The sequence below is a fragment of the Oryx dammah genome, unplaced genomic scaffold (assembly GCF_014754425.2).
Source record: "Oryx dammah isolate SB20612 unplaced genomic scaffold, SCBI_Odam_1.1 HiC_scaffold_9, whole genome shotgun sequence".
NCBI lineage: Eukaryota > Metazoa > Chordata > Mammalia > Artiodactyla > Bovidae > Oryx > Oryx dammah.
In genome coordinates, this window is record NW_024070193.1 from 350,867 (window position 1) to 372,274 (window position 21,408).

General features: G+C 57.5%; 1 protein-coding gene across 1 annotated transcript in view; it reads left to right on the forward strand.

Moving 5' to 3' along the window:
* Positions 1 to 21,408, forward strand: part of CHCHD6 (coiled-coil-helix-coiled-coil-helix domain containing 6) — a 102,917-nt gene that overhangs the window by 71,853 nt on the left and 9,656 nt on the right. Inside the window, exons 5-6 of the mRNA XM_040246628.1 lie at positions 2,822 to 2,905; positions 19,087 to 19,157. Of these exons, the coding sequence (XP_040102562.1) occupies positions 2,822 to 2,905; positions 19,087 to 19,157 (155 nt within the window). The remainder of the gene's footprint in view (positions 1 to 2,821; positions 2,906 to 19,086; positions 19,158 to 21,408) is intronic.

The window sequence follows — 21,408 nt, forward strand, 5'->3', positions numbered from 1 at the left end:
CGCTGAGTGGTTTTAAGCAGTGACCACGTGTGACGGCGCAGTGCCCACGGGGCTGCACTGGTCGCAGCTCTGCCCCTGCCCTGGCCTCTCACAGCCCCAGTCCTGTCCAGAGCCCGCCAGGGTGCTGGGCTGAGGCTTCTCAGCTCCGCACTGTGGGGTTGTCCTCAGAAGGCAGGTCGTGACCCCAGGTGGGTGGGCTCCGCGTCTGTGGGCGAGTGGGGGGCTCTGGACCGGGACCACGACCTCCCTGGAGCCTGCCACCTCCCGCCCAGCCGCCGCTACGTGTCAGGGTTTGGGGGTCACTCCGGGGCCGAGCGCAGGGCCCCAGGACCCTGAGGACCCTCTCAGAGGCCGCAACCCCTGATTCCTGCAACCTTGCATGGGCTCTTCTCTCCTCCCCTCCCCTCCTCCAGCCCCCACGCCTGCCCCCCCATCTGCTCAGAACCCCCCCGTCCCCTCCTCCTCTGCTGCCCCCCAGTCTGAGCAGACATGGGGCCCTGGGCTCAGCTCTGCACTCTCCCCCAAGTCTCCCAGCGCCCCCGTCCCGCCATCCTGGGGTCCTCGTCTCTGTGCTGAGCCTCTGTTTCCTCTACTGCCCTCAGCTTGGGGCTTGTCTTAGGCATTTGACTCCTTGTTTTGAAGGAATTTTAATTTATAATATTTGCCTGTGTAGAGGCTTGCCTGTTTCATAATTTCTTCTTTTTTAATGAGAAGTTCATTTACCTTTTTAAGCACCTTAAACTCACATGTTTAAATTCCTTTCTCAACTGTAAATTTGAACACTGGGTGAATATTTGATAATGTTAAGTAATTCATTGTTTTTTTTTGGTATGCAGTGCTGCTGGTTCTGTTTAGGAAAATAGAAGTCCTTATCTGTTAGAGAAATACTGAAGTGCGTGCATGGGGGTGGCCTGCTGTAGGGGCCTGGGGAACAGAGGTGGGCGCCAGGGACGGAGCAGGATCTCCCCTCATTTACCCTCTGATGCTCAGTGACGACTGTCTGGCTTTTAAAAGTATTATACACTTGTATTGCTCAATATATTTTAATATTATTGTAATATCTGGGTTTATTTAATATTATTTTAATACATAACACATTTTCACATAATAAAAGTTTTGGAAGTTCCGTATCTCAGTGTCCCATCACGTGAATCTGCAGTGGCTGCTGGTTTGCTGGCAGCCTTTCTGAGCTTACACTTCCTCACATGTTTGGCGTTTGGTTTGCAGGCTTGTTTTGAGCCGCAGGTTTGATTGTGGCCTTTCTTTGTTTCTCTGTTTTCTTGTCTCGTTGCTGAGCATGTTCATGGTGGCCTATACCTGGCCTGGTGCAGGCCCGTCCCGTGCTGCCCAGGTATGGCCTGGGGTTCACGGGCCTGGAGCCTGGGCGTCTGGGCTGAAGGCAAGTTCAGGCAGACTGAGAACCATGGCCTGATGTGGGATCCTCAGGATTTTCACAGCAGCTTCCTGTTCCGGGGGAGCCCTGGGCTCTGGGGCTGAAGTTGGCCCCTGTCCAGCCCTGCCCAGGCCTGCGGCTCCCGCCTCCCCAGCCTGCATGCCCGTCTGCTGCTGGGTGTTTGCGTCTTGGCTGTGCACACGGCCTGGCCTCATGGTTGTCCCCTCCGTGTGTTTGGAGCAGAGAGGCGCACTGAGCGTGCTCCTCTGCCCCCTGACCGCACCACGCACAATCCCCGCCCTTCCCAGCCCTTTCCGGACCGTGGCCTGTGAGCAGGCCTGCACAGTGGGGACACTCTGCTTCCATGCTGGGCAGAGCGCGCTTTATTCCGTGCTTCTTCCCAGAAGACAGTTGGGCAGCGCCCTTAGAGAGAAGATGGCCTCTGCAGTGGTCTGTTTCCTGTCCGCTGGGATCTGAGCCTCCTGAGGCCAGCGCCTTCCCCGCACCCCCCGCCCTGCCTTCCCAGGGGACCCCGCCCCTCCCTGGCCTGGCCGCTCCTCAGGCCTGCTTGTCGCATGGCACTGTCCACGTTCCGCTCTGACCTGGGGCCACGGCAAGCCCTCTGTGGACTCAGTTGTGTGTGCCCCAAGCCCGGGTCCCTGTGTGGCCGCTGGTCCGGGTGCTGTCGGCTGCTCTTTCTGCAGCCCCTGCGCCAGGCCAGCCCTCGCCATTCTCAGGCAGAAGTGGGCTGGAGTCCCTGACCCGGGAGGGCCCAAGGGCTCTGGGGATGCGGCCTCCCCGCAAGGAGCAGGATGCAAGTGCCTGCCCTGCCTGATGTGGCATCCCCGTGCCAAGGCCTGCCGGGGGTTGGGGGCTGTTGAGGGTCCCCTGGCTGGGTGAGGGTGAGGAGGGGCTGGCCAGGTAGCTCGGCCTCAGCCTGCCATGACCCTGGGAGGCCCTCGGCCGTGTGCACCGGCCATTCTTTTTGCTCCCTCAGGAGGCTGAGGGCAGCTGCCCCCCCAGACCGGGGACGCTGGGTTCCCACGCTGCGCCCTTCAGATCGCTGGCCCCAGACGCAGGGGTTTGCTCAGCAGGAGGAGGACATTGGGTGTGATTTGGTGGCACGTGTGTGCAGTGCTTCCATCCCGAGAGCCTGGGGGTCCCATCTGCCCAGACGCGATCCCTGCCCACCCCTGCCCCCCATGGGTTTGAGCTTCGGGCCGTGCTGAAGCCCCTCTGTCTCTGTGTCATCATGGGGTCTGGTCACCCTCCTGCCTGTGGAGCCTGTGGGCACCTAGCCGGTGCTGGGAACATACTTGCCCCTGTTGGTGCACAGGGTCCTCCCTGGATGGCAGGTGGCGGCCTGGCACGGTGTGGGCTTTGGCTCCTAAGTCGCCGACAGCTGACTGGGTTCTGCTCTCCCCACAGGCCAGGGAGCTGGAGAGCCAGGAGGCGGAGCTGAGACGCCGCGACGCCTTCTACAAGGAGCAGCTGGGGCGCCTGGAGAGGCAGGTGGGTCCTGCAGGTCCAGGGAACTTGCCCCCGCGGTCTGCTCTGGGAGGAGGCTTGCGTGCAGTAGCCTCATGTGGTTGCTGATTCTCCTGGGGCCGGCGATCAGCGGCCCACCCTGCTTTCCTGAGGGTGGGCCTCTGAAGTGAACGAGACACGGAGACACAGCAACTGCCCTTCCAGGCTCGCAGCGACCCTCGAAAAGCCAGTCGTAACTTACTCACTGTTTGGGGGCTCGTTTTGCTGGTCGTGCTGGTTTTTCAGACGAACGCCTGAGGGCGTGGCGGGGGGTGAGGTGGGGGGCGGTGAGCGTGTGGCTCTTCCCGCGCCGGAGCCCAGGGCCAGGCCCCCCCTGCCTGCCTTCCCCATGGGTCCTGGAGGCTCCGTCTCGGTTTGCAGCTTCGAGGCTGGAGGTGTCTCGTGGGCTTGACTGCAGCCTATTCCGTGGAGCCTGGCCGTGGGGCAGGAGGGCGCTGCCTGCTCCATGGCTGCCCTCTGGTACCCACAGTGTCAGGGATGCCGGCGTGTGAGGGGTGCGGGTGGCGGGCCACCCTCCTCTGCTGTGTCCTCAGCATCCCGTCCCCCTGCCGCACGTCCTTGGTCACATCCAGACTCCCTACTTGTGCTGAGGGGCCCTTCTTCTAAGTGGGGTCTGCCTGCCCGGTCATGGGCAGTTACTGAAAGTGTCCAGGAGACCCGTGGAGATGCTTAGACACCAGCCCTTCGCACAATAGGAGCTGGGGCTTTGGGGGGAGGCGGAGGGACTGGTGCGGGCCGGGCATGCCTTTTCCGGGGCCAGCTCTGTTTCTGTAACGGAAGCTGTTGCTGTTGTATTTCTATATAAATCTGCCTCGTTTGTTGAAGGCTCAGACCTTGACATTCTCAGCTTCTGTGCACACAGCTTCAGGGACTGGCTGTGTCAAGCTCTCCTTTTTTCTTCCATCTTTTCTTAAGCTTAGACGCTGATGGTGGAAACCTGTTTAGGGGCATTGGAAACACAGCTGGTCATCCTGAACTCCCAGTAGCTGGGAGCTGGTTGCGGGGGCCGGGGGTCAGGAAGGTCAGGCTCTTGCCCTGAGGACGCCGTCTCACCTGCTGTGTGCTCAGCATCGTTGGGCAGGAGAAGCCGGGGAGCCGCGGAACGCAGCTCCATGTTCTGGGACGCGGACTTCGTGACCCCTCTGTCCTCGCTGGTTACTGTGCAGGACAGCTCGGCCTGTGTGGCATGTGGTGGCGAGTGTGGGAGGCGTGTGAGGCCGCTGCAGCAGCCCCGTGTGAAGGGCCTGCATCCCGCATGGACAGTCTCCTGTGAGCACGCCCCCACGGGAAAGGCCCAGGTCTCCCCGCTCATTTCTCTTCCGGCCTCTGGGTCCCCTCGCCCCATCCAGCCCCGCGTGTCCTGGTGGCGGAACCTGCCGCTCCTCTGCGCCCTGCGTCCTCATCTGTCGCCCACAAGAGGGGCGTTGGCCCTGATGGTCTTCTGGCCTGGTGGCCAGCCCCCTGTCCCCGTCCACGGTTCTCACGGCCTTGTCTGCCCTGTGCCTCCTTGCCCCGCCCTGGACATCACCTGCTCGGGCCTGGTGTGTGCTTCCCTCTCCCCTCTCCTGGCCCAGCTCCGTCCCCCGGCCCCTGCCCTGGCTTCTGCCCCGACGTGGCCGATTTGCCCTGCTGAGTGCCAGGTCAGGACACTGTTCTTACATGTCACAGCACCAGCCCTGCAGGACCCAGAGCAGAGAGGGGGCGGGAAGGGCCGTCTGTGGATGGCAGGCCCCGTGCAGGTCCCTGCAGAGGGCAGGCTGCCCCGCCTCTGTCAGCAGCAGCTCAGGCCTCTCCAGATGGCGTGGGGCCGGGCGGGCTCCGCTCCCACAGCAGGCAGCCGGCCGGCGCGGTCCGAGGGTCACATGGGGCCGTGTAGTCTGCAGGGACACCAGGGCTCCAGGGGGCATCTTACCTGGAGCCATTCTGAGTAAACCCGAGTGTCTGCAGGGGTCTCGGAGGTCTCAGAGTCACAGGGTTCTGGCTTCTCAGCTCAAGCAGAGGGAGGTTGGCTTATTCACCTGAGTGAGAGTCTCAAGAAAGCACTTCACATCTTACGTGAGGTGCTCTGGGATATACGGAGTTCCGGCCTGCCCCACCTCTGGGAGGACTGTCCCCGTGGACCCTGTGGGCCTGGCTTCCTGCCGTTCTCCCAGGAGCACCACAGGCCGTCCCGCCTCCTATTCAGAGGGCCACAGCCGGCAAGCACTGAGCACTTGCTGTCGGCCTCCGACGAGAACGCCAGGTGCCCGTTAGGTGAACACAAGGTGGCGGCACCTGGCTGTTGGTTCCCAGCCTGCGGCGTTGCGTGGACACTGCTCCATCCCTGTGGGTGCCGGGGATGCATGTTGGCTGGTGGAGAAGCTGGTAGATGGTGCTGCCAGCGACCCTAGAGACACCCCTCCCGTCCGGTTTCCACCAGCCCTGGACCCGAAGCTGTGTTGCGGGCCTTGGTGGGGGGGCTTGGGAGGGGCCTGGGAGCTCAGCGATGGGGACGCAGTAACTGGTGCTCGGGGCTGGTGGCGGTACTGAGCCGGAGTGTCAGGACTGTGGACTGTGCGAGGCGGCAGGTCTCCTCCGGACCCTGGAATTGCACTTTGGAGGTATTCCGTCCTATCAGTGGTGCCCTGAGCACGCTCCCCGCCCCCCACGGTGAGCACGTGACCTTGAGCACATGACCTCGAGCATGTGGGTGGGTAGTGCTGTCCAGGGTGCTCTCGCCCTGTCCTGTGACCACCCTACCCCAGGAGAGGCCTCCCGGGAGACATACCCGCTTCACAGAGTCTCACAGCAGACTCCAGTTGAGGCAGCACCGTTTCTTCTAGATGACTCTCAGATGTGTTAACCGTGGAAGGAAGAATGAGAACTATGAGGAAAGTCAGAAAAAACCTGCATCAGTAGAATTTAAAGAGAGAAAGCAGGCAAGTGACTCAACAGATGGAGGAGTTGAGCAGAAAGCAGAGAGTGGGTTTAAATGGAATCCGAGAGGCATCTGAAGGGTTTTGAAAGGGAAACATGCAGATTATGAAGATTTTAAGTTGCTGGGCTGTGAATGATTAACTGCTGGCTGAGATTCTGAGCCCAAAATCAAGCCTCTGTTGAAATGAGAAAAATGACAGTGGTGTTCGAAACGCCTCAGTTTTCAAAAAGAAACTCAAGAAATCAGAAACAAGATAAATCAAGAAACTCAGATAAATCAGAAACTAACAAGATTTTTACCTACAAGCAAGGAGCGGGAATGGGCTCGGAAGACGGGGAGGGAGAGGGACGTCTCTGAGTGTATTTTTATAAGTAGTTTGACATTTGAATCATGTTGCTATTTTTCTTATTCAAAAAATTAAATCAACAGAGATGGGATTAAAAATTAATAGAAGCAGAAATAAATGAACCCAGCTGTCTGCCCCCGGGGGGGATGGCCAGGTTCTCCTCCCCTGCTCCCCGCCAGGGGCAGCTGGGAGCCCTGGATACGTTGTGAGCCCCCGGGGACTGAGAGGAGGAGCCACAGTGGGCTGGCCCGTGTGCGCACACGCCCTTCCAGGGACGGCGTCTCAGGCCCAAGCTCATGGCAGATGACCACCCAGGCAGGCTCCTGCTCCCCCAGGTTAAGAGGGAGCCCCCAGCAACACTGGAGGTTGGGGGTAGCCCCCGACACATGGCCCCAAGAAGTGTCTTCATCCCTGGGGGTCAGAGACTCGTTTCTTCCTGTGAGACCCCACGTGGCTCAGCAGCGTACTGGGGGATCCTGCCCCAGCAGGACCGTGGGGCAGCCAGGGCCACTGACCCAGGAGGAGCACTTCTCCCTGTGGACCAGAGAGGGGGTCCTTGCTCGCACCCAGACCATCCGTGAGCTGCTGGCCAGCAGGGCCCCTGGTGCCTGTAGGCCAGAGACGCCTTCCCATTTGGAACACTGGGGCCTGCACTACCCCCAGCACGTGGCTGGCAGGGAGCACTTTCTGCCCCAGGGTCTCAGCAGAACCAGGCAGGTGCAGACGTGCAGTCAAGCCTCTGTTTCCAGATGCTGAGCAGATTCCAAAGGAAACCCGAGGGAAGCTGCACCTGCCCTCACAGTCGTGAGATCTCTGAAAACTAGAGACAGGACTTGAAAGCAGTCAGAGAAGGTTGGTGTTCCCAACACTGATGTGATGGGTGACGGAGCCCTGTCTGACATCCCTGAGGCCAGAAGGAAGTGGTCTGTTACCAAGTCCTGAAAGAAAACTCTCAACCGTGAATGGTACACCCACCAAAGCTGTCCTTCAGGAAAGAGGAGGAAATGACATTCTCAGGTCACAGAGCTGGGAGAAGGTGTGGCTGCCAGTGTGCCTGTAAAGAGTGGCAAAGTAAGTTCTTGAAACAGAGAAAACAATGAAAGAAATAATTTTGGAATATGAATAAGAAAGAAATAACAGAGAACAAATTAAAAATGCAGATAAATACAAGATTATCTTCTGTCACAGTGACTTTTAAAATCATATTTGATTGTTAAAAGTAACAAATTATGATGTGAGACAAATGCACATGCAGAAATGTATCTGTGTCTGTGTCTATATCTGTCTCTGTCTCTGTATCTATATCTATATCTATCTGTATCTGTCTCTGTCTCTATCTGTATCTGTATCTGTATTTATCTGTGTCTGTGTCTGTGTCTGTGTCTGTATCTGTATCTATATCTATCTCTGTCTCTGTATCTATCTGTATCTGTATTTATCTGTATCTGTGTCTGTGTCTGTATCTGTATCTATGTCTATGTCTGCATCTGTATCTGTATTTATCTGTATCTGTGTCTGTGTCTGTGTCTATGTCTGTATCTGTATCTGTGTCTGTGTCTGTATCTCTATCTATGTCTATGTCTGCATCTGTATCTGTATTTATCTGTGTCTGTGTCTGTGTCTGTATCTGTATCTATATCTATCTCTGTCTCTGTATCTATCTGTATCTGTATCTATATTTATCTGTATCTATGTCTGTGTCTGTATCTGTCTCTGTCTCTGTATCTATATCTGGATCTGTACGTGCATGTACAGTCTGCACATATCCAAGCTGACTGTAGACGGTGAAGACCAAGGAATGTCAGTGAAGCAAAGCCTTCAGACCTTACTCTGGGTGGTTCAGCATTAATAGCAGCAGGTTGTACGTTACGTGTGTGTTGTGATATTACACAGCGCAGCTGCTGAGAAAGTTAGATTAAGCAGTAACTCACACACTGTTAATAAGTCAGACGTTTAACCCACAGGAAGAAAGAAGAGAGAAACAGGAGGAACAGAGAGAACAAACAGAAAATATGTACTGAAGTGGTAGACTTGAGCTCGGCTGTCAGTAATCATCCTAAAGGCAAATGGTCTAAATAAGCCGATGAACGCTGGAGGCTGACAGAGAGGGTCTCTCTCTCACACGCACACATACACATGCCCGCACAGAGCTGCACGTCTATAAGAAACTCAAATACAGTGCCAGCTGAAAAGGAAAAGGGTGAACAAAGAGACTCAAACATTGACCTGGAAAACCAGGGGGGCAGACATCAATGTCAGATATAGTGCTCACTAGTCACAAGGGAGGACGTTACCTGATGAAAGGATTCGTCCACCAGGAGGGCATTGCGACCCTCGGTGTGTCTGCACCAAAGAAGACACGGTGTCACCTCCGTGGGGCAGAAGCAAGCGGTCTCAAACAAGAGTCTGAGTCCTTAACACCCTCCTCTCAGCAACAGATGGAAAATCCGCAAGGATATAAAGGGTCCAAATGGCATATAATCCAACAACAGCAAAGCTCATCTATTTTCAAGCACCTGTGAGACCCAGATAGTCTGTATCGTGGACCATAATACTAACCGTAACAAATTTGAAAGACTCGAAACCAGCATATCAAAATCTATGGGCTACAACTTAAGCAGAGTTGAATGGGAAATGTATAGCAGTAAACCCATAAATTTAAAAAGTTTCAAAATCTCAAAAAATTAGGAAAATAACAGTAAAATAAACCCCAAGCAAGTAGAACGGAGGAAATCATAAAAGCAAAAAATATAATCAAGACAGGAAAACACCAGAGAGAATTAATGAAACAGAGCGCTGGTTCTTGGGGAAAAATTGGTGAAATCGACAGCCTCTAGCAGGAACATCAAAGGGGTAGTGAAGACACAAGCCTCTCAGCGGTGAAGTGGGCTGTGTCCCCACGGACGCCACAGACGCCATGGCCATTCGGAGGGGAGGGAGAAACACCGCCTCGTGCTTGTAGAGCCTGTGATGGAGAAGAAATGGGCCAGTTCTCGGAAAACCACAGACTGCTAAAACTCAGCCCAGATGAGGTTGATACACAGAATAGTCCTGTAACCTCTGAAGAAATGGACTTCATGACTATAAGACTCCAGGAGAAGAAATCTCCAGGCCAGATGGTTTCTCTGGAGATCTCTACAAAGAAGAGTTACGACCAGTTTTACACAATCTCTTCTAGAAAACACGCTCAGGGGAAACTTCCCAGCTCGTTTCATGAAGCCAAGTTTGTCAGACAGTGTTACCAAACCAAAGACAAGGGAAAACAACAGAGCAATGTCTCTCATGAAATTAGACACAAAAGTTGTGTCAAATTGAGCAGTGCATGAAAAGAATGGTATACCACGTGTGTGTATATCACGGTATACAGAGTGGGGTTTATTCTGGGTGTGCACTGGGTCAGTGTCTGAAAAGCAATGAAATATGTCATATCTAACAATCGAAGGGAAAAATCATAGGATCATATTAATTGATCCAGAGAAGTATTTGACAAAAATCAGCTCTATTCATGATAAAAAAAAAAACCCTTAGAAAATCAGGAGTAGAAGAGAACTGCCTTAATTAGTTACAGAGCAGGAGACGAGAGACACAGACAAGTCCCCGAACCCTCAGCTGACACCAGAGACAAAGGCGAGACTCTGGATGTCCGTCCTCGCATGGGCATGAGGCACTTTCACCAGGCAGACACCAGCCTCTGAGGGAGACAAGGAAGAGAAAACGAAGGCTGTAGGTCAGAAGGGAAGGAACAAGATGGTCCCTGCTTTCACGTGGCCTGAACATCTTCACGGATGACCAGAGGGGCCCAACAGAAGAAGAGAAAATCCTGAAACGAATGAAGGCGTACCAGACGCAAGATCCACACATAAGAATCCACTGTGGCACAGACCACTGTGTGCTGCGAGAATCCGCCGCGTCACAGACCGCCGTGTGCTGCGAGAATCCACTGCGTTACAGACTCCGCTGCATTACAGACCTCTGTGTGCTACGAGAATCCGCCGCGTCACAGACTCCGCCGCGTCACAGACTCCACCGCGTCACAGACCGCCGTGTGCTGCAAGAACCCACCGTGTCACAGACCGCCGTGTGCTGCAAGAATCCTCCGCGTCACAGACTGCACTGCATTACAGACTGCTGTGTGCTAGGAACATCTGGATCCTGAGATTAAAGCCAGGAAAAGCAAGATCTGTTCGCAGACCTCATCAAAATGAAAACTCTGGTTCTGTGGAAGACCCTGTGAGCAGGATGACTAGAGGAGCTACAGACGGGGGAAAACATTTGAAAGCACACACCAAACAAAGGGCTGTGATCTAGAAAATAGAAGATGCTCTGACATCACGCCCCAAAATTAAATACATAAAACCCAACAATCCAATTAGGAAAACCCACCACGGGGACATGCAGATGGCAGATGAGCACGGGAGAAGCGTTTCCCCACCATTTGCTCTTAGATGTGCGGATTAGACCTGCAGTCAGATGGCACTGCACGCCTGTCAGGGCAGCGGACACCTTTCCCTGTGACATGCTGAGGGGTGTGGAGAGCACGGCGAGGCCATGCGTGTCCACACGGCACGCGGGAGCTGGCCTGAGAGTGGTCCCCCGAGCCAGTGTAGACGCCTTGTGTGCACGACACAGTGGGCGATGGCAGACAAGGGTTGTAACGTGGTGGATCTTGAAAAGAAACTCTAAGCCCAAACTGATACAGAAACCTCCAGAAACAGGAGGAGAAAAGGGCAGGAAAACTGTCTTTACAAAAGGACAACTGATAAATGTGGAAGGGATGGTGCACTGCCACCTGTTCCCCGCTGTTGTTCAGTCCAGTTCAGTTCAGTCCAGTCGCTCAGGCGTGTCCAACTTTGCGACCCCATGAATCGCAGCACGCCAGGCCTCCCTGTCCATCACCATCTCCCGGAGTTCACTCAGACTCACGTCCATCGAGTCCGTGATGCCATCCAGCCATCTCATCCTAGATTGTCCCCTTCTCCTGCCCCCAATCCCTCCCAGCATCAGAGTCTTTTCCAATGAGTCAACTCTTCGCATGAGGTGGCCAAAGTACTGGACCTTCAGCTTCAGCATCATTCCTTCCAAAGAAATCCCAGGACTGATCTTTAGGATGGACTGGTTGCATCTCCTTGCAGTCCAAGGGACTCTCAAGGGTCTTCTCCAACACCACAGTTCAAAAGCATCAATTCTTCGGTGCTCAGCCTTCTTCACAGTCCAACTCTCACATCCATACATGACCACAGGAAAAACCATACCCTTGACTAGACGGACCTTTGTTGGCAAAGTAATGTCTCTGCTTTTGAATATACTATCTAGGTTGGTCATAACTTTCCTTGCAAGGAGTAAGCGTCTTTTAATTTCATGGCTGCAGTCACCATCTGCAGTGATTTTGGAGCCCAAAAAAATAAAGTCTGACACTGTTTCCACTGTTTCCCCATCTATTTCCCATGAAGTGATGGGACCAGATGCCATGATCTTCATTTTCTGAATGTTGAGCTTTAAGCCAACTTTTTCACTCTCCTGTTTTATTTTCATCAAGAGGCTTTTTAGTTCCTCTTCACTTTCTGCCATAAGGGTGGTGTCATCTGCATATCTGAGGTTATTGATATTTCTCCTGGCAATCTTGATTCCAGCATGTGTTTCTTCCAGCCCAGCATTTCTCATGATGTACTCTGCACATAAGTTAAATAAGCAGGGTGACAGTATACAGCCTTGACATACTCCTTTTCCTATTTGGAACCAGTCTGTTGTTCCATGTCCAGTTCTAACTGTTGCTTCCTGACCTGCATATAGGTTTCTCAAGAGGCAGGTCAGGTGGTCTGGTATTCCCATCTCTTGAAGAATTTCCCACAGTTTATTGTGATCCACACAGTCAAAGGCTTTGGCATAGTTAAGAAAGCAGAAATAGATGTTTTTCTGGAACTCTCTTGCTTTTTCGATGATCCAGCGGATGTTGGCAATTTGATCTCTGGTTCCTCTGCCTTTTCTAAAACCAGCTTGAACATCTGGGAGTTCATGGTTCACATATTGCTGAAGCCTGGCTTGGAGAATTTTGAGCATTACTTTACTAGTGTGTGAGATGAGTGCAATTGTGCAGTAGTTTGAGCATTTTTTGGCATTGCCTTTGTAGTGAGAATTAATTCAGGCAAAAGCCATGACTTCCATGTTGGGAGGGAGTCTTCCAGCACCCCTCCTCAGCTCACGTGCTGTTGTCAAGGGTGGGGGTGTGGCTGAGGTTCTAGGTTCTACATAGCAAGTCACCCCTAAGCTGAGAGGTGTCCAGTGGCTGCCAGTCAGGGTCACGGGCTCTGTGAGTTGGGGGCTCACGAGAAACAGGTCCCCTCTGCTTCCTGCAGTCGGGAGTTTCCTGTGGGCGAAGGGTCCCGGCTGTGGTAGAATTCCAGTGTTTATCTAGAATATCAGAGTTCCTCCGCACTTGTGGGGCGTGGCTGCAGTGTTGGGAGGTGAAGTGCCCTGGTGACTGAAGCAGCTCAAGTGGCTTCAGGTGGAGAGAGCGGGCGAGTGGGTGGACAGGCGGGCCCAAGCCCTGCCCTCCTCTGCCCTTCCTCGGGCAGACGGCCCCCAGCCCCTGTGGCGGCCACCACATGCTGCTTGGGCTGGAAATGGTCTTTTGGGGTCTGTCTTGTTTCTTCTGTATTTATTTGCTCTCTTCTTGGGCTTTCAAGTTCCTCAGAGCCCCTTGTGGACCCATGTGCCGGCTGCCAGGCCCTCAAGCACAGCCCAGCGACACGGACCCCATGCCCGTCCCACTTGAGAGCTCCTGCTGGCTTGCTGTCTGCGGGGCTTTATTTGTGGATATGAAAACAGGGCCTTTTAAAAAGGCCCCACGCTGCCTTCAGCAGCACCCACACGTTAGGCTTCCACACTGGACTTTTGGGTGCTGTGACGTTTCCATGCACCGGGTCTCCCGTGTGCTCTGTGCCCGCGCCGCAGAGCTCCCGTCTGGGCTCATGTCCGTTGTGCAGAAGGAGCTAAACCCTCACTTGCGTCTGTTGCGCTGTGAGTCAGGCTCTTCTGCAGAGCCTCCGGGAAGGCTGCCTGGTGTGTCCAGCGCCCGGCCTCAGTGGACTCTGTCTGCAGAACCAGCAAGGTGAGCTGTGCGATGGCACTTGGGCTGGCACACAGCAGGTGCTCATCACAGCCTTGTGCCCGCCTGTGGATGAAGTCAGAGAAGAAAGGAAACCCTTTTCCAGAGTCTGCTAGAGGCATTCGTAAACACTTGGCGAGGGCATTTCTGCAGTAATGGGGGGAGTTCTCTTTAACTTGGGTTATAAGTCACACTTCACATACATTTGTTAGGTAAAAAGATGACCAGGACACCAAAAAAAATGTCTAACAGGCTTTTTCATGGCGAAGCACTGCCGGGTGGGGTTCCTGGACCTGAAGGAGGCAGGTCGAGGAAGTCCGCGCCCCGACGACGGTAGTAGAAGCAGCTTCTATACGTTCATTGTGAGGGATGGTCAGGTTAATGGACGGGAGTTCGGATAGGTCGCCAGGCTGAGGTGTTGCGGGCTGATAGGTCCTTCTATGCGGCTGGGATGGGGCGGCTTTAGCGGGTGAAGTGTGCTGTCATTGGTCCCCGGGATCTGGGAGGCTCCTTCCGTTAGGGACCTCCCCCGCCGGCGGGGGCGAGAAGGGGCGGCCCATCATGGCCCCGGGTCCGGCCTTACAACATTGAGCCAACAAAGTTCTGTACGGTCAAAGCTATGGTTTTTCTAGCAGTCGTATATGGATGTGAGAGTTGGACCATAAAGAAGGCTGAACATTCAGGAAACTAAGATCATGGCATCCAGTCCTATCACTTCATGGCAAATAGATGGGGAAACAATGGAAACAGTGAGAGACTTAATTTCCTTGGGCTCCAAAATCACCGCAGATGGTGACTGCAGCCATGAAATTAAGACGCTGGCTCCTTGAAAGAAAAGCTGTGACCGACCTAGACAGCGCATGAAAAGCAGAGACATTATTTCACTGGCAAAGGTCCGTCTAGTCAAAGCTCTGGTTTCTCCAGTAGTGATGTATGGATGTGAGAGCTGGATCATAAAGAAAGCTGAGTGCCAAATAATTGATGCTTTTGAACTGTGATGTTCGAGAAGACTCCTGAGGGTTCCTTGGACTGCTAGATCAAACCAGTCCATCCTAAAGGAAATCAGTCTTGAATCTTCATTGGAAAGACTGATACTGAAGCTCCAATCCTTTGGCCACCTGATGTGAAGAAACAACTCATTAGAAAAGACCCTGATGCTAGGAAAGATTGAAGGCAGGAGAAGGGGGCAACAGAAGTTGAGATGGTTGGATGGCATCGCCGACTCAGTGGGCATGGTTTGAGCAAGCTCAAGCTCAAACTCAAACCAGGAGCTGGTGAAGGATAGGGGAGCCTGGTGCGCTGTCTTCCATGGGGCCACAGAGTTGGACACACCTGGGCAGCTGAGCAGCAGCAAGAGCACGTTGAGCTGTGTTATCCCCACAAAGCCTGTCTGGCAGCCTCGTGAAGTTGTCCTGAGATCAGAAGTTGGCATCAGAGGAGGTGCCAGCATGCAGAAGCATCACCTATTCAGGGCAGCGGGAGTAGGCCTGTCTGCACAGCTGACTGGGAGCGGATGTGTTTCCAGTCACCTGGGAGGTGACAGGGCCCATGAGACAGTCCGCCCTCTTTCCTCCTCTGATTTTCTTTTAAAAATTCTCAAACCACAAGCGTCAAGTCACTGGGAAACGTAGTGCTCCTCTGCAGTGTGTAGCTTTGGACTACAGCCAGGTTTTCCAGAGGGTGGAGTTCTTTGTGGAGCAGCAGCCGTGGCTGATGGCACGGCGTCGTCAGCAGCAAAGCAGGGTTAGCCTCAGGCGCCTCTGGCTGGGAGCAGCGGTTCTGACTTTGCCCAGGCCCCCCCCCACCCCCGGAAACTTCTTTAAACACCCAGCAGCCTGCAGGCTGGGCTCCGATGGCCCCGTGGCTCCAGGGCTGAGGCCTGCAGGTGTGAGGCCACAAGGACGGGGAGCATGGAGGCGGGGCCCCACCAAGGGCCCCAGGAGTTTAGAAAGTGGCTGTGCTGCCTGTGGGCGCCCTGGTTCTCCCAGGTGTCCCGAGCACTCAGGTCTGCGGGAGCGCGCTGACCAGCAGGCCCGGGGCCAGTCTGCCCCATCAGACAGGCTGTGAGCGCTGCTGCTGCAGGCCCCTGACCGGGCCTCCAGCGGGCCCACGCCCTGGCTGACCGCACAGGGACGCTTCCAGCCCTGGAGCCAGGTTCTGGAAGCAGGTGCCGGCAGTCACTGCCACAGGAGTGTCCTGAGCCTGGGGCCCTGTCTCCATGCCAAGCACCCCTGCGTGGGGATCCTGGTCAGCACCCCTGTGGCCTGAGTCCCTGCCGCATGTGGTTCCTGGTCCTCCAGCTGCCCGTGGGGAGCGGTCCTGGGACCTTGACCCTGCAGCCCTTTGCTCAGGGTTGGGTCACCAGCAAGTCACAGAAGTAGAGGTAAATTTGTGTCTCTTTATTTTGAAAAATTCTTTTTAATTTACTGTTGTGCTGTGCATTTTGTTTTCAAACTAATTAGCTATTCATTTTGCCAAATATGTTTCTGCAAGTGTGAGAAGCAGCTGACCCGCATGGAGGCCTGGCTGGCTGCCAGGCTTTTGTGAGGACAGAGCTGCTCGCCGGGCGGCCAGCCTCCCGCCACCACCGCAGAGCTCGGTGTCCCGGTCCCTCACGTGCGCTCCCAGCAGCTCCCCACTCCAGCCGGAGCCAACCCCCATCCTGAAGGGCCCTGCTACAGAGTGCGAGTGTGGACCCCGTGTTGCATGGGCCTAGTGTGGTGCGCGTGTGTCTGCATCTACAGGGGGACTGGCCACACGGAGCTGCCCAGGACGCTCATTTTCTCTCCCTGAGGGGGAGCAGCAGCCCCCCAGCCACACTCAGCAGCCCCTCAATGTGCAAGGACGCTCAGCAGGGCCCCGAGGAGCCCAGGCCTTGAGGGGCTGCAGCGGTAAGCGGCGGGGCGCCTCCCCCGACTGTTCACAGGCGCAGGTGCTCACAGGGGGCTCTCGCCCGGAGCCGGCGCCACACTCCAATCAGCAGTTCACACCGCGGCCAGGCCCTGCCGGCAGGAAACGGGCCGTGGAGGCGTCCAGGTCGTGAAGGGGTCCAGGCCCTGGGGGGCCTGACGGGAGGGGCTCCAGGGAAGCGCCGCCCCGGGCTTGGAGGGCCCGCCAGCCGGCTGGCCCTGGCCTGGGGTCCTCCTGAAGTCCCTGGGCCCCATGGCCCCGCACGGTGGTTCACTCCTTGCGCCCGCAGAGCAGGGCCGAGCCCCTCTACTCTTCGCTCCTGAAGTGTCCCATGAGATGCTGTCTCCTGGCGGGGGGCTCCGAGCCCCTCCTCCAGCCTGGCCCTCGGCTCTCTGCCCCGGCCGTGTTCCCCCTGTCTCCTCGCCCTGGGAGATCTGCCCTGCTCTCCCCTCAGCCGCTCCTGGGGGCCGCTGCTTGGGCACCACCAGTGCCAGCAGCTCTGGGCATGGATGGGGCGACGCAGCTGGAACGCCCTCCCATGGGGAGCTTTCCTCCGGGAAACACGGTCTCCCTTCCAGATAATTCCCCTGGCTGCCGTGCGGTGGGTGTTCAGATTTTAAGAGTTTCATTGTTTCTTCTGTGCAGGCCCACGCACCCTGAACATCTTAAACTCGCTGTCTCCATGGCCTCTGTGGCAGTGCCCACACTGCTCAGGGGGCTCTGTGATTGTCCGCAGGGCACAGAGAAGCCGGGCAGCGGGCTCCCTGGCGCTCCAGCTGCCAGGGGTCCTCACGCAGGAGTGGCACACTGTCCTCCCAGCCTCGCAGGCGCCCACCCTGGTGTGATGGGGACTGCCTGACGCGCGCCCCCCCCCGCCCCCACCGTCCCCCTTACCTCCACCTTCTCTTTTGAGCTGAGAACCCAGGCCCTTGGAGAAATCGGACAGGATGAAATATGGAAGCTGCTCGCGAAGTAACTGAAGAAACACCATGACTCTTAAAGCCCGTGGAGATAAGGCTCCACCTCCTTACTCATGTTGTTTAATTTTTAATGGCAGCTTTAATTAATGGAGATGAGGTCTTCTGGTTTCAGACTCACTCTGAGCAGCAGGAGCGGGGAGGCCGGCTGGTCACGGGCGGAGGAGGGGCTCCGAATTCCTCGGGTCTGCTTTAGGGGACAGGCGCGCGCCAGGTGCAGGAGATGGGGTGCCACTGGGTTCCCGGGCAGCAGGGCTGGGGGGTCACAGCGCCACCACACTGAAAAATGAAGCCTTGCAGTCCCTGTGGTGGTGCTGTGGCGGGACCCCTGGCAGGCACGGGGTCCTGGCGTGCGTGGGGGATTCCCCGTCCTTCCCAAAGCCCTTGCGTGGAGTCTGTGAGGGCCTCGCTCTCAGTGGCTGCAGGCTCAGAAGGCGCACCTTTCAGCGGCCCCAGGAAGCTGGGTGGACGCAGGCTGCTGCTTGCTCCAGGGCAGCGGTGGGGGCAGCCGTCCCACGCAGGCAGGTCGGACGGGCAGGTGGAGGGAGCGGCTCTGGGGTTGTCAGTGCTTCTCGGCCTGCAGGCTCTTCCTGTGGCAAGGCCTCACCTGTCACAGGCCAAGCCCACAGCCCCCCCGGCCGCGGATCCAGGCCCCCCACAGACCCAGGTGCCCCCGGCCGGGCCGTGCATGGAGGAGCAGGTCGGAGCCCCCAGGCCCATCCAGCTGTGCTGCTCCCTGGGGAAGACCAGGCGTCAGCACGTCCTCGCCGGGTCCGGGGGAGCCCCGTTCCTTTCCTGACTGTTGCACTGGGTGTTCAGCCCCCAGCGCGGCCCAGAGCTGATTCTCCACCCTTCCTGGGCCCTGCTGCTCCTCGGAGCCCCTTTCGTGTGCCCACCAGGGGGCAGCTCTCTAGGCCGAGGGTCCAGGACAGGGCTGAGGGCCTGGTCCCAGTTCCCCGCCCCCATCAGCCCAGCCCCTGAGGTGGGGCTGGTGCCCACCCTGCCCAGCTCTGCCCCTGCCTCCTGTTGCCTCCTCGGGTCCAAGGGGTCCAGGCTGCCCATGTCTCCCATGGAGGTGGAGTCCCAGCGCCGGGCTGGGAGGCTGACGGCCGTGGGGGCCCCACGTGACCAGGCCTCCCGCGTTGCGGTGGGAAGGGGCGGGCCAAGCCTGGGCGGGCCACTGGGCACCTGCTGGCGTCTGAAGGCAGCCCCGGGCCAGGCTCCTCCCCTGGCGTCCTTCTCAGGACATCCTGGAGGGCGTCAGGCCCATTGGGGCCTCACTGGACCTGGTGCTGGGGCAGGCGTGTGTGAGTCTCTCCTGGAAGAGCAGCATGTGGGCTGCTGGCCTGAGGCCTGAGGCCGCTCCCCCAGCGCAGAGAAGCACCGTCCCCCGCGGCCCCTGCCCCACTGGCCCCGCCCCCGTGGCCTCCCCACGGCCCCTGCGCGGGCCGCCCTTGGACGGAGGGCAGCACGTGCCCGGGGCCCACGGGCCCTGCAGTGCAGCGGGCATCCTGGGCTGCAGTCCGGCACCTGCGCCTGCAGTGTGGTTTGGGGCAAGTCGCTTCAGATCTCTGGGTGCCAGAGGCCTGTAAGACGAGCTTGGACCAGACGGCGCTCAGCAGACGCCCTGAGGGACAGTGAACGTCCTGGGCTGTGGCCTCGCAGTCTCCAGGTGCTGTGTAGCCCTGAGCGGCCTGTGCTGTGATCTCATGAGTCGCGTGTGTGACCACGTGTCCATAAAGCTCTCCTGCAGGTGGGGGAGGGCCCGCTCACGGGGGGTCCGTGTGCACTGGGCTGCCTGCTGTGCTGCCAGGGTAGTCTGCGGGCGGGGCGGCGGGCGGGGCCGCAGGACTTATCCGGTGACCTGTGGCTCTTGTGTTTTCTCCACAGAACCTCGAGGCGTATAGGCTGTCGTCACAGCAGTTCCACGAGGCAGCCACGAAGATTGAGGGCGCTGTCAAGTAAGGGCCCCTCCTCCTCCCCGCGAGCTCAGCCGCAGCTAAACACTGCCCCTCGGGGAAACCTGCCCCTGTGCCTCTTCCCAGGCTTCTGGAAGGACAGTGACCGTGTCCCTTCCTGCTCCGAGGCCCCCACGTCCGTCTCATGCCAGGGGTCGGGTCAGACCCACTCCAGGCCCACGTCCTGCGTGTCCTGTGGGCTCAGACCCCCAAGGAGTCAAGAATGGGTGCTGCCAGCCTCGTGGTCCTGGGGGTTCCCGGGTGGCCTAGCCCTGAGCCACATACCTCTGCAGGATGCTGGTTGGGGGAGCTTGTGCAGGACAGGGCTGAGCTACAGCGTTGTGTCTGTCTGTCCTCCCGCACTGGAGGCCTGGGGGCGGAGCGTCAGGAAATGGAGCACAGCCTGAGGCAAACACAGCTATTACTTGGGGTGCAGACCTAGGAGGGTCCGCAGGGCCCCGTGGGGCAGGAGAGCGGGCCTTGCACAGTGACGAGTGCGGCTCTGCTGACCTCCCATGGGCTGTGTCGTCTCCGGGCCCGCGTGCCCCAGGCCAAAGCAAGGGCCCCAGGAAGCACAGTGCCTGTGGCTCTGTGCGCATGGCTGAGAGGCCTGGGCAGCAGTCTGCAGGCTCCAGCGGAAGGCGGTGGCGCCGGAACCCGGGAGCCCTCTGTCCCAGGGGTCCACCTCCGGAGAAACGGGGTGCAGGGCACAGGCTGGCCACCGCCACCCGGGGGCTTCCTGCGTGCTCTCCAGAGGCCGTAGGTTTTATCGCCCAGGACTGGGGCCTAGGTCCCTGGTGCAGTCAGACCTCAGGGAGTCGAGCGCCCGGTTCTGAGGCTTCTCTGCCTTGCAGCCTCTGGGAAGTGGAACGTATACCTGCGGCCGTTATTCCTCAGAACCCCTCAGAGTGCCCCCAAACATTACTCCCGCTGTTACCCCAACCCCCCAATGCATTCGCAAACGAGGGGGGGTTTGGGGCCACTGCTTGGGGCACCCCGAGACCACAGGACCCCATGGGCGGCCCCTCGACAGCAGCTGCAGCCCCGCCAGCCGGAGCCTACTGACCGTTGGGGTCATGCTCTGGCAGGCTGGCCTCCAGCTCCTCCCAGAGGCTGCTGGCTGTTGGGGTTGTGCTCCACAGGCTGACCTCCAGCTCCTCCCGGAGGCTGCTGGGGGTGTCACGGACACAGCCCCTCCGAGCCGCCCCTGGAGCTGCCCTGGCTGCCACGCTCTTCTGTGGGGCCCCCGGCAAGCGCCTCCCGGGGACAGTGGTCAGGGTCCCATGGCTCATGGAAGGTGGCGCGCTGTCTCCCTCCTTGTCCGCTGGGTATGTCGCCGTCCCGGAATCGGCTCCTGGCAGTCCCTCGGGTTCCTTGGCCCCCGGGCCTGGCCCGTGCCCATCGGGTGTCACTGTTGGAGCCCCGCTGCGGTCTGCTGGTCCGCGGGACCAGGCCGCCCCCCCTCCCGATGCTGTCTCCTTGGTCAGGGAAACTGGCTGGCCTCAGACGGGTGAGTTTCTCCATACTGGTTAAAAATATGGACTTTCTGCTGCTGCTGCTGCTGAGTCGCTTCAGTCGTGCCCGACTCTGTGCCCATAGACGGCAGCCCCCCAAGCTCCCCCGTCCCTAGGATTCTCCAGGCAAGAACACTGGAGTGGGCTGCCGTTTCCTTCTCCAGTGCGTGAAAGTGGAGTCGCTCAGTCGTGTCCGACTCTTCGCGACCCCATGGACTGCAGCCCACCAGGCTCCTCCATCCATGGGATTTTCCAGGCAAGAGTACTGGGGTGGGGTGCCAATGCCTTCTCCTTACGGACTTTCTAAAAGTGAAAAATGGGGTCACTTTGGTTCTAGATAGCAAAACCAGTTTTATGGCATTTAGTTCTTTGTTTTAAAGACACAGCCACTTGTGTCTGGGAGTTGCTTTGGAAAGAGTGTGCGTCTTGCGCGTGGCTCTGGGTCCCTGGCGCCTGCACAGCCCTGCCGTGACTTGGCGACGCAGGACTCCGGCCGGAGCAGAAGCCGGGTTTCCCCTAGTTCTTGGTTTCTGCTGGCAGGATGTCAGTGTTGGCACGAAGCCGAGGGGCCCCCGGGCCTCTGTGCCCCTGTGCCCCCAGGACTGGTCACCATGGTCACTGCGTCCTCTGTGCCCCTCCCACTCTCTGGGGTCTGCATTAAGGCCCACCAGCCTGTGCCATGCTGGCCACTAGGCGATCTTGAACCAGGTCTAAGTGCTGCTTTGCAGGCCCCATTCACC